This window comes from Drosophila bipectinata, chromosome 2R, assembly GCF_030179905.1.
Source record: "Drosophila bipectinata strain 14024-0381.07 chromosome 2R, DbipHiC1v2, whole genome shotgun sequence".
Taxonomy (NCBI): Eukaryota; Metazoa; Arthropoda; class Insecta; order Diptera; family Drosophilidae; genus Drosophila; species Drosophila bipectinata.
In genome coordinates this window covers 952,980-966,110 of record NC_091737.1, presented here as the reverse complement: position 1 = coordinate 966,110, position 13,131 = coordinate 952,980, and the positions used below count along the sequence as shown (strand labels likewise).

The 13,131-nt window shown below is 42.4% G+C and overlaps 1 protein-coding gene across 1 annotated transcript in view; it reads right to left on the bottom strand.

The window, feature by feature from the left end:
• The window catches only part of LOC122321159 (cell adhesion molecule Dscam2-like), a 994,286-nt gene that overhangs the window by 174,014 nt on the left and 807,141 nt on the right, over positions 1-13,131 (bottom strand). Inside the window, exon 12 of the mRNA XM_070278943.1 lies at positions 3,267-3,377. Within this exon, the coding sequence (XP_070135044.1) occupies positions 3,267-3,377 (111 nt within the window). The remainder of the gene's footprint in view (positions 1-3,266; positions 3,378-13,131) is intronic.

Below are 13,131 nucleotides of genomic sequence, written 5' to 3'. Positions count from 1 at the left end.
ACTTTTTGTTTTTTATATGTTTTTAAATTATGCCGCCGTTTTATTCTTTGTACCATACTGATACTTGTTTGTGCTTTTTTCGCCAAATCTCGAACAGACATTTCATTATTTTTGTGGATTAAGGCCAAAACTTTTTTTTCAACACTTTCCTCCTTAGGACCCTTTTTTCGTCCAGTTTTTTGTAAATCATTAGTAGAACTCGTTTTCCCAAACTTTATTATAATGTTTTTAACACTATTAACACTAACTTTATAGCGTTTAGCTAATTGTCTATATGAAACACCTTTTTCTGTGCAGTAATTGTGCACAATTTTTTTGCGAACGTCCTCTTTGATTCGAGGCATTGTCGAAAGTAAAGAATAGATAATGAAAATAGAATATGTAAACAAAGCAGAATTAATGAAGCTTTCAAACGGTAAATTTCCCAGCACGATCAAAAGCTTGCTCTTCGAGAAATTGGCGCTAAAAAGTGTGCAGTTTCTTTTCGGCACACTCCTTACTCGAATGCAATTTAAAAAATTTAATGAATTTGAAATTGGGAATGACAACGATATGTCTAAAAATTTTGCTCTTCCTACCTGGACTCCTCCTACTAAATAAGACTCCACCAACCCACACAGTTCAAGTTTGCTTTGAATTTTTTCCACGCCCCCTTCCGCCCATACAAATTGCAAATTTCTGTAGCACAAGTACATAAAGGTTTTTCGAAAACATTTTTTGCCGAACTGTTTTTATGGTTAATTTATATCTTTAATTTATTTCTATAAATTTCACCCAAATGGACGATTTTTAGATTGGATATTCCCATATTTATACAATTTCCCATACAAACGGGCTAAAATTTAGACTCTCGGGCTAAGCATAACACAAAGGTCGATCTCTTACTAGCCGACTCGAATGAGTAGAACTTGTTAGCGGTCAAATACTAAGACGTGCCCAAATTAAGTAAATATTTCTCAAATTATGTCTTTGTTTTTTTTACCCCAATAATCTTGTTAATTCTTCCGTAAGGCTGACTTTCTGATACAAAATAGCTTAATTTTTTAATTTATGTGGTCCGATCTTCTGGCATGTGTAGATATAAAAATTAGATATATAAATAGCAAGGAAAGCTTACTTCGGGCGGAGGCTAAAACCGAAAACATCGGATATAGTTGGTCGATCCATATATTATAATATAACCAATTTATTACAAAAAATTTTAAAAAAAGTCCCAAACTTTTATCTTCCAGAACACCAAAGCTGGTATTTTTACCAAATACCATTTCCGATCGTGCAGTTATATGGCAGCTATAAGATAATGTCGGCCGCTATAATCGGCAGCTATAATTCTATGTAAAAATAGAATCTGTACGAAGCTCCAACTATCTATCTTCAAAAACACGAAAGTTGGGTCATTTCCGATATATGGCAGCTATCGGATATAGTTGACCGATCCTTATAAAATTAGGTATGCCGTATTATTTTGCGTATATATTAAAAAATAGAATTCATGAAAAATTCGAACTATTAAACTATAAAAACACCAAGGTTATAGAACTTTGTTCCGTGCAAACCCTGCAGAACTGGAGGTGTCGATTGGCCATGGGTAAGTGCTTACCTCGCCGATCACTACATGGGTACCTTCTGAAGTGACCCTATAGTAAACGACGGTCGAACCACCTAGTCGACTCGAGTTTGCGATTGACCCTAGGTAAGTGCTTACCTCGTCGATCACTACATGGGTACTTACTAAAGTGACCCTATAGTAAACGACGGTCGAACCACCTAGTCGATTCGATTTAGCGATTAGCCCTGGGTAAGTGCTTACCTCGTCGATAACAACATGAGTTCTTACTAGATTAACCCTATAGTAATCGAACGTCGAACCACCCAGTTAATAAATATATGCGCATTAGCGCATAAGTACAAAATAACGGCAAGCATCGCCTTTGTTTTTGTTATTTTGTGGAAAGAGCATACACAAGATTAAAGACAAAACTTTGATTATGCTTTACATCGCTGTTTGTTTACGCGTCTTCGGTGCACTGCTTACAAAAACAATTGTCCAGAAAGAACAGTTTGTTTTATTTTGTGCTACACTTTCGCTTAAACGCAGCTGTGTTTGCTGGCTGACGAAATTTTTTCAAGCATTTGAGTTAAGAAGTGCAAAGCGGATCAATCGATTATTAGGTGAGTGACTTAAAAAATAATATATGTTTGTAATATAAAATTATTTATGTATATTTTATGTATAAATATGTATGTATAAATATATTTTAGCCAATGAAGTGGTCTGGGCGTATAATGTGGATGGCGTTCAGGGGAAAGGTGCCCTAAGAACTGCCCAAAGATTTTTTGGCGTTATAATCGGTGAATATTGTAAAAGATAATTGTTTAATAATCATTATACACTTTAATCTATTAAAACTTGTTTAATCCTTTTTATTTCTAGATTCAATAACTGCAGTCGGCGGTATTGGCCCAGCTGAGGAACAATTGAGAAAGGCCCTGCAGCTCCAAAAAAAAAGAGATTTTAAAAACTCAAGCAGCCTAAAAGTAATGAAAGAACAAACCCCGTTATAAAAAAAAAAATTTAAACTAAATAAAAACTGTAATTGCAATTGTACATGTTTTTTAATTTATAATGGCAGGCCCCTCCATGGGGTCCAATGTAAGTACTTACTTCACCGACCTCTTCATGGGGTCCGATGTAAGCACTTATTTTACCGGCCGTTCCATGGGGTCCCATCTAAGCACTTATTTTACCGGCCGTTCCATGGGGTCTAATGTAAGTAGTTTCTTTTAAGACCCTAATATGATGCACTATTTCACTAGTTCGTGGGTAATCGAGGCGGTGACGATTGACCCTATTTTATAGGTGGTCTGTTGGTAAGTGCTTATTTCACAAGCAACGAACTAGTGCTCAGAACTGCAGGGAAGTTTCAAGTCCATAGCTTTGAAATTGAGAGACTAGAAACACACCGAAGGACAGACGGACATGCTCATAACAAGTCAGGAAGTGATCCTGATCAAGAATATATATACTTTATAAGGTGGAAGATGTCTCCTTCAGGAGAAGGTGGGAGATGTCTCCTGCGTTGCACACTTTGGACCAAATTTATAATTTCCTCTGCAAGGAAATAAGGAAATAAATAAGAAATATTATGACCTCATTATGGTTTCTATTTACGTCACCACGACTTTAATTACTATTACCTTCAATATTAGTCTGTTGGACTTTTTATAAAATATTTATTATTGTACATATTTTTATATAAACTTACCTTTTTCTATACTCACTGATTCAATGGGATAGCCAGCTATCGGACACCTTAATGAAAATTGTTTTCCTGCTACTGCAGATAAAAACGACATTGGTCGAACATAAGGCAAACCTAAAACCAAGTAAAATATTTTTTTTATGATACTTATACCAAATACCAAAATATTATTCAATTCAATACATAAAAGATAACTTTCAAAAATTCGGTAATGTTTTTGGCGTGCTATGTGGCTAAGAGTATTAAATAGTATTTAATTATTAAAATAAGTGTAATTAATAGCTGCAACTGAGCTGAAACACACAATGAATATTGAATATTGTATACAAATATTGTATATATTACATTTATACTCTTACCCAGTGAAAAAATTAAAAATTTGAAAAGACAACCGATTCGAGGGAATTCTAATATATTTTTCGGTTCAAATATCTTTGCCCCCTTACGTCCCTTACAAAATTAAAACAAAAAAAATATTTTTTTTTTTAATACCAAAATGTAGTCAATAACGATCGTTCAGTTATATGGCAGCTATAGGCAATGGTCCGATCGGCCGATCTTTATGATATTTACCTGGCATTTTATACCAGCACTTTGACGTTTAAAGTTCCATTTGTAACTTAAGCTTTTTAGCCTTTGTGATTAAGTTTATCTTAGGTTATATTTCCATTTCCCACAATCGGCCCTTGTTATCCTGTAGGGGCCAAAGGAGAAGAAATTTTTCGCGTAAAAACGTTAAGGATAGCTGAGTGGTCGAGTGCTCGGCTGGTTGAAACGAGTGAAACGAGTTCAAATCAGGCTCGAGACATCCACATTTGGGTTTTATATCATTTAATTTCTATTATATTTTAATTGTTTTTAAGTTTTTGAAATTGAAATATCACCTTTAAAATCCCTTCTCCTTCTTCTGGATAAAACGGCTGTGTTTTTTTGTGCACACTACGTTTTTATAATAAATTTTTTTTGTTCGCGGTCTTTCAGAATTTGGAAATGGCTTGTGTATCAATAAGAGCATCAGCTAGCATTCCTGCATTCATCATAAAGCTTAGAGGCCCAGACGACCGAGGGGCGCTTAAGAAACGATTTATGAGTGCGTATTAAGCTATTTGTAATTTCTTAAGCTACGAGGGACTAGGGTACAGGAAAGAGATGTTATAGAGTAAAGACCATTGTAGTTCGAACATAATACCCTAAAAGGGTCATACAGTGCATATGTCTAACTACAATGGCTAAGGAACAGAGGACTAAAGTTTCGAGTCCTTCTATTAGGAATGTTAAATTTTAAGCGTGTTATTAAATGCTGGCTATCTACATCCCCGTTAATAAGGTTATGCAGAAAGACTACATCGAGCATTGTCCTACGATTTGTTAAGCTAGGTAAGTTTATAAGTAAAAGTCTGCTACTGTACGATGGAAGCTGAAGATTTGCATCCCAGTATAGACCTCGAAGTACGAATATTAAAAATTCTTTTGTACGGATTCTATGCGATCCCTATGTACTCCATATTGGGGACTCCAGACGCATGAACCGTACTCCAGTATTGGACAGACCAAAGAAATAAATAATGTTTTGGTTATGTATGGGTCATTTAATTCTTTTGATCACCTTTTGATAAAACCAAGGACTTCTTTAGCCTTATTAACCATTAAGAAAATATGGTCGGAAAATTTAAGTTTAATGTCTAATAGGACGCCAAGATAATTAACCTGAGCTGGAGATCCACGTTAAGAGGTCTATAGGAAACCCCAGCATATTCAGTTTACTCAACAAGAGTGAAGATTAACTGAATCAAATGCTTTGCTGAAGTCTTTGTAAATTACATCGGTTTGATATCCCTTACAAAAGCCATCTATGACAAAGGATGTCAACTCCAGTAAATTTGTGGTGGTGGAGTGACGCTTAATAAAGCCATGCTGACAGAGAGAGATAATCGAAGAGCAAAAGTGTTGCAAATTAGGGGTAATTAATTTTTCAAATAACTTTGGAATTGCCGACAAATTAGAGATGCCTCTGTAGTTGGTAGAATCGGATTTTTTCCCTTTTTTATGTAGGGGCATTATAAATAATTCCTTTTACTGAAGGGGAAAAATTGAGGTTTCCAAAGATAAGTTGAAAAGTCTTAGAAAAGGTTTGCACAGAGCCCTGGCACAGTACTTCAGTACAAACCTGGTACTTCATCGGGGCCTGGCGAATAAATGGGTTTGGGATCTACCCTTAGTAGATCAGATAATAAGTTGTTCTCAGAGAAAAACGGACAGAAAATAAGATTTGCTGCTTGAATGTTATATGCGTAAGGCTGATCTGTCAAATAAGGCGGAGAATAAGTTGTTTGAAAAAATTCTGCAAATAGATCGGCAATGGCCTGATCAGAGGTCGCACAGGAATTTTCAAACGTAAGCAGGGTTAAAAAAGAAACGTATTTACGCTTTGTGTTTACAAAATTATAAAACTGCTTTGGATCCTGAGTAAATTGTATCCGGCAGCGGCAAATATAATTCCTGTAACATTCAGCGTTATGCACGGTAAAATTTAACCGAGCTAGTAGATATCTTGAAAAATCAATACTACTGCAGGTTTTTTTATATTTAAGTAAAAGCTTATTTTTAGTTTTTTTTAGGTTAGTGAGGCACCTTGTAAACCAAGGAGGATTTGTTGATACGGACGGATATTTCCATGGCACACATGAGTCAAAAAATGTATTTAAAGTATAATAAAATTTTTCTAAGGTCACGTTAAGATAAGTGCCTGCCAGAATATCTGACCAGTCATATGTATCGATAAGGCTGTTAAGTTTATGAAAATCAGCATTACGAAAACAGCGAATCTTATTTACCAGCGAATCTTATGTTTTGATTGATATCTCCACCTTGGGGTGATATGGCTCCCCTGGAGTTCCATCAGGATCAGATACAAAACATAAGTCTAAAAGCCGACCTATTTCTAACGTGGTTAATCTGACCTAGGGACATGTCAAACATGCCCGCGGTGAAGTCATGGTGAGTGGTAAGTGACAAAGATGGTGAGTTCTCGACGTTGAACCTCTTTAATTCTGGTATATTAAAGTCGCCCACCGCGAGGAGCTGGTCACGATCAGTCATAAGGTTAAAAACGGATTGAATAGCGGACAAATGCTGAAAATATGTGGGCGGTTCAGACGAAGGCGGTATATACGAAAATGTAATGTATAAAGATTTCTGGGAAAAAATGATTTTAATGCAAATAAAATCAATGTCACCAAACTTTTGAGATTTCACCTCTTCTGAAGCAAGAGTGGAGTCTACCGAAATAAGGACTCCACCCTTTTTTCACGGAGCTAGGCTGATGTTCTTGGACGAAAATGTTCTCTGGCCAAAAACTGGGTGAAAAAATTGTCTTGAACATCAGCGCGGGCACACGAATCTTAAAAGAAGACGTGCGCTTTACAAAATTATTGTTTTGTAGGGGGGCGTAGTTGCCGCAAAAGATTCCAGGTGTAGAAATGTTGAATAAAAAAGTCGAGGGCGTCTTCCAGTGGATATAACGCGGTCAGCTTTATTGAGCTGCTTACATCGAATACTGACTTAAAAAACTAGTACAAAAAGAGATGATCGACGACAACCAACGAGCGAGAGAGAGGGTACAGAGGGGCGAGTGTGGATGCGCTCTTCAGCGCGGGTGCGCTCTTTAGCGCGGGTGCGCTCTTCAGCGCGGATGCGCGAAGTTGCAGCACAACAGCCCCTCACGTAAACATCCTCTCCCCCTTGCAATCGATCGGGTTGCAACAGATCCCTCGTCGCTGGCTATGCGTCACTGCAGTTAGAGGGCGTACACGGGTCGATGGGGGGCCTTCATGGGGGGTGTCGAAGATCCGGGTCCCGGTGTTGTCGCTCTTCCGGTTCAGCAGCGACGATGGGGTGGGCGCAGCGACCGCGTCCTGCGAGGGCCCTCGAGGAGAGGCGGAAAATTGCCTAGGCGCGGATGACACGTGCGGACGAGCGGTGGACGGAACCCGATGGGTGGCGGACGAAAGCAGTGGAGCGCTTGACGGCTGCCGGCCAGTGGCGGAAGAATGCCGAGGAGTTATCGAAGAATGCCGGGAAGTCGGCGGCCGTTGATCGGTTTGGGAATGCCGGAAAATGGCGGACGCAGGGCGAGAAGCGCCCGAACCGCGCCGGGAGTTGGCGGATGACGGCCCACGAGAGAGCGAGACACCCCGTGTACTGTCTCCCGCGGGCGGTGACCGGTGCTTCTTGGTCACGGGGTGCAGCAGCGTGTGGTGATCCTGACCACACGTCTCACAGCCGTCCCCACGCCGACAGGATCCGTCGGAGTGCTCGTGGGCCAGGCAGCTCGAGCAATAGCGGTTCACGAGAACCGCTCGGAGCCGCTCCTCGGCACTAAGGCGTAGGAAGCGCCGACACTTCTTCAATGGATGGATCCCATTGCAGACTCGGCATCGGTAGGATTGAACACCTCGAGTACACCTGCTCTCCAGTGACTCGGCGTTGCGTGGGCGTGGCGACATCGTGCTGAATATGATCTTTGAATCCAGAATTTGGCCCGGATCAGACGGATTGTCAGCTGATTGCCATCGTGCAGCGTGAAATTAAAGGAGTCGAGACAGAATTGTGCTCGCAACCTGGATCCGATTCCGAGCTGACCTGTGTGGGCAAATCTCCCTGATCCAATGAGTCACCGAGGCTGCGGCCAACTCGTGCAGAAAAAACAGACACGCTGCGGGGGTTGACTGGAGATATTGGCACCCATCCGAAAATGGTCTCCTGACCGAGAAGCGACCCGCAGATGTTAGCCTTGGAATTACCGATGAGAATGGACGGAAGAATGTCAGCTCCTAATAACACATCGACTTGGGAGCTCTCAAAGAAGTTGGGGTCCACCAGGGGAATGTCGGGCAGCCCCTTGAGACGATCTCGCGAAATCGGATATGATGGCAGATTTCCTGCCAACTGCGGAAGAACATAAGCCGCAGTCTCTAATCGTAGCCCGGGTCTAGACGGCGACCGAATGGAGAAATGGCACAATTTACTAGACTGCGCGGAAATGGTTTGATTAAGGCCGGAAACTTGGGCTTGAATCGTCTTGAAGGGAGGCTTGACGAGGTTGAACAGTCGTTCCGTTATGAAGGTCGCTTCGGACGCTGAGTCTATCAGTGCTCGTGCCTGGAAGCTGCACCCCAAATGGCACACGTTGATAAGGGCCGTGCCCAGTGGGACGGCTCCTGACCCGGAAGCGAAGCACACCTGCACATCCGACTGATCCTCTGAGCCATTTGTGCTTGTGCTTCGGGCAGTCTGTGCGGGTCGAGCCGTAGCGCCTACTTGCTGTCGTAGGCGGACTTGGAGCGGTGGCGAACGGATTGCCGCGGTGCAGGAGGGTGTGGTGTCGGCTGTGACATGTGAAGCAGGTATGGGCGCTCGTGCAGTCTCGTTGCTGGTGCCCTCGGGCAAAACAGTTCAAACATAACTGCTTCCTTTTAATGTAGTCCGAGCGCCCATTTACGTCCATTTCCAGGAACCGCGGACATAAGCGAATGGGGTGGTTCTCCCTCCAACAGAGATCGCAACCCTTGGGGACCGGAACCACTCGAGTCTCGTATGAATTGAGCCTTCGAGCAGGGGCAGTAGGAGTTCCCGACCTTGGCGGAAGTTGCCCGGAGCCACTAGGCCTGACGTCGTCGATTGCTTCCAGAGTGCGATGGCGCTCTGTCAGGAAGTTGTCTAATTCCTTCCATGTTGGAATTTCGGCCTTATTATGGACGGACTGCTTCCACATGGAAAGTGTGACTTTGACGAAATCATAAACACCAGGAGGCAGTCCCAAGCCTCAACATTGATGGCGGACATTGCTAGGGCTGTCAGACAGCTCTGAATGGTGGCTTGCAGCTGCTTCAGCGCGACCCCGGACTCTTGTGAAATAGCCTGGAGGTTGAAAAAGATTTTCAACTGACTATTGACCAATAGCCGCCGGTTCTCAAAGCGGTTTGTGAGGCTTTGCCACGCTGCGACAAACCCCTCATGGGTAAGCGGAGCCTTAGATACAATGGCGTGGGCGTCACCACTTGCTTTGGACAGTAAGTGGAACAACCTCTCTATCGGGGTGAGCCGCGAGTTTTGGATGTAAATGGCCGTAAACAAGTCTCTGAAGGTGGGCCACCGAAGATAATCACCCGCGAAGACCTCGGTATCCACCGGAGGTATCCGGCAGCCTGTAGGCGCGGGCGTATGGACATTGACGGGAGCCTGAGTGCATTGGGAGGAAATTTTCTCCCGAAGCTGGGCAATACATCTCGAATAGACGGAGTAACAGTAGCTGTACTTCGCTTCCAGCACTGTCGAGGCGACCACATTGTCGTCGGACACGGCTAGCAAATCGGAGCAGCTCTCATAGCTCTTGTCCACCTTCTCCCATAGTGCCCGAATTTGGTCCCGATGGACTTCGCACATGTATTGGGAGCCTATTTCCGTTTCTGGGGCGCCCGGAGTATTTATGTTAGCCTCAAATTGGCTTATTCGATCTGTTGCGGCGATGAACTTTTTCAGCGCCACTTCGACCGCACTTGGAGCCATTTTTGCCACGGAGCGAGTCTGCCTCTGTGAAGGACCGGGGGTTGTATTGACGGATTCGTCACTCCTTGCCCTTGGACTGGCACTAGTAGCCTTAGGTTTCAAAAGAGGCGTCCGCGGAGATGCGGATTGAGATCTGTCCAAACGGATGGCTGGGATCGAACGCGGCTTTTTGTTGTCTCCCGTGGGCATTCTCAGAGTCCAATTCGCTGGTCAGCGCTTGTCGACTGACTCGCGCAACAGGTGCCTCGTACGAAGTGGTGGCCGGTCGCACTAATGTGATGAGAACAGTGAGATCGCGGATGAAAGGCAATTACAAGGATCAAGTGCGAACTAGTGGCGCCGATGTGGAAAGGAAAGTCGAGTGCGGGACAATTCCAATGTGGAAAGAAAACCTTCAGGCACCAGAAAAAAAACCTAAAAGGAGACGAGGTTTGCTCGGATTGTAGGCGGAAGTTGCCTGATGCGGAGTAGAAGCAGCGTTGGAGGCACGGAAAAAGGGAAAAAGTACCGGAAAATTCGTGCTTGCTCGGAAAAAAATGATGACGGTCTATATATGTATGTATATTTCGACTTGTGTGGTTCGTACTGAATTTAATATATACTGAGATATTAAATTCTTAACTATTTTCGAATTTACGGAGCCGGAAGGTGGACCTAACTTTGGCTTGAATTTAACACACAAAAAATTAATAATTAATTTTTGGCTAACTGGCTCGGATTTAATTATGATGGAGCCAGAAGGGTGGAGTTAAAAATCTTTATTTTTAATCAATTGAGGTTAATTATCACGAAGCTGGAACGGTGGACTTGAAACCTAAATCTTTAATTAATTGAATTTAATTAACACGAAGCCGGGAAGATGGAATTAAAACCGCGGCTCTATTCGGACAGAAGGTGGATAATTAAATTAATTAATTCTAATTTTTCGATAATTAAATTTTCGACTTTAATTATTGAGTGGCCGGAGAGGTGAATTAAAAAACCTGGCCCTTTGCTCGAACGGAAAATAAGAATTAAATAAATTTTCGTAGTTATAATTATAAATACATAAATTTATAATTATTTGATTTTTTTTTTTTTATCTATTTTGTTTCGCAGCCGGTTATGCCGTCGGCATCCTGTACGTACCTCAAAGGAAAAAAAAACAGAACCGAAAAACACAACACGGCTAGGTCGAGAATTTAAGCGACACAATCACGGATTTTTAGTGAAATGGCGGTTTATAATTGTTGGTTTTTAAATTTTGTCGGCTATATATTTCCTGAAATTGGAGGCAGAAAATATTTGGAAATATATGGACATGGATATAGACAAGTAGGGCAAGGGCATGTGGGGCATATGATGGCACAGTGGAACGTCGATAAGTGGACTGTATATTTTAAATTTTATCGGTTATATATTTCCTGGAATGGGAGGCAGAAAATATATGGACATGCATGCAGGTACGGATATATGTAAGGGCATGTGGGCATATGTTGGCACAGTGGAGCTTTGATAAGTGGACTGTATAATTGGGGGAACAGAAAAGTTATGTGGTGTAAAAAATGACACTGATTGAGGAAGATAAAAAACAAATATTACGACAGCGGCGGACTGTTCGGTGAATTTGGAAATTCCGGAACTAATTCACACCGATGGCCAATATTAATTATGCCTTCTTTTTGCACCACACAATTTCACTGTTCACTTGCGAATTTTTCGCGGATTAATTGCACCAAAAAAATTTGTATGTGCGTATGTATGTATGTGGATGCACATATGCCTCGACCGTTGGCAAGCGAATGGATAACGGAGAGGCCGAAAACGGCGAGGAATATGGGCAGCACACAAAACGGAGACGGATAGAAAAATTTGCAGAATTTTAAGATTATTATAGATTATTAGAAAATCTCAACCTGCCGTTGTGTCGGAAAACTCGGACTTGGAGTTGACACGGAGGGAAAAACAATCTTGCAGCAGTGTGAACGAAATTTAATGTTCGGATCACTGCTGAAGACCGGCAGAGAGATGGGGACGGAAAAATGTACTTATCTTTTGGCGGAACAATGCTGAGAACTGCTGGCAGAAGAAAATCCAGGAATTATCCGGACCAATGTTTTGTAGGGGGGCGTAGTTGCCGCAAAAGATTCCAGGTGTAGAAATGTTGAATAAAAAAGTCGAGGGCGTCTTCCAGTGGATATAACGCGGTCAGCTTTATTGGGCTGCTTACATCGAATACTGACTTAAAAAACTAGTACAAAAAGAGATGATCGACGACAACCAACGAGCGAGAGAGAGGGCACAGAGGGGCGAGTGTGGATGCGCTCTTCAGCGTGGGTGCGCTCTTTAGCGCGGGTGCGCTCTTCAGCGCGGAAGCGCTCTTAAAGTTGCGGCACAACGGCCCCTCACGTAAACAATTATATTTAAATTTAGCTATGTCCTCCACCTTTATACCGGCTTTTGTTTTGGCTATGATATACGCCGAGATATCAATCAGTGAAGTATCAAGGGCAAGAGCAAAAAAATATATGTTTCGATGGAGGAATCACCTGTAAGGTTTTTGGTGTCGCAGGTACGAGAACTGCAGCATCAGTCGGTGCCGGTGATCCGGACTTTGGAATACCCTTTTTGGTGACTCTGACGGGGGTTTCGTTCACTAGGACCTGTGGCATCACTTGAAGGGATGCCATGGCGGACATATCGGACAATTGCTCATTTTCCCTGAGAAATTCTGACGAATATTTGTCAGTTTTAGCCCTTGGGGTGGCCAGAGATATGAGCGGCTGCATTAATGTCGGCTGAGCAGGCTGAGGCTGATTAGAAACAGCGGATTTCTTACGCTTAGGGGACTCATTTAGCAGCTGAAGGCCACTTAACTGAGTGTCAAGCGCACAGAGCTGGTCATTGATTTTACGAAAACCAGTGATCAGCTCATTAAATCCATTCTTGGTCTGTCTCATGAACGACCTAATTTCGCCTTGGACAGCACGACAGTTTTCACAACAATAATGAATGCCAGACCTATGGGAAATGGCATCCGAGACTGAGGCAGTGAACCCGGCACACTTGGCGTGTACGACGTTTTCACATAGCCAGCAATGGATGGTAGGCTTGGATGAGGAAATTGTCTGGTTACAAGACTTTATAGCACAGACAAGTTAAAAGTCCATATTTTTATTTAATAGCAACCAAAATAAATAAAAAGTTTAAAAACACTATACCTTGAATCACTGTGCCAAATAGGAAGACGAAGCGGGAGCTTTGGAGAGTGCAAAGGAAAAGTGCAGAAATATAGATAAGACGGGGAAGAAGCAGAGCTGAG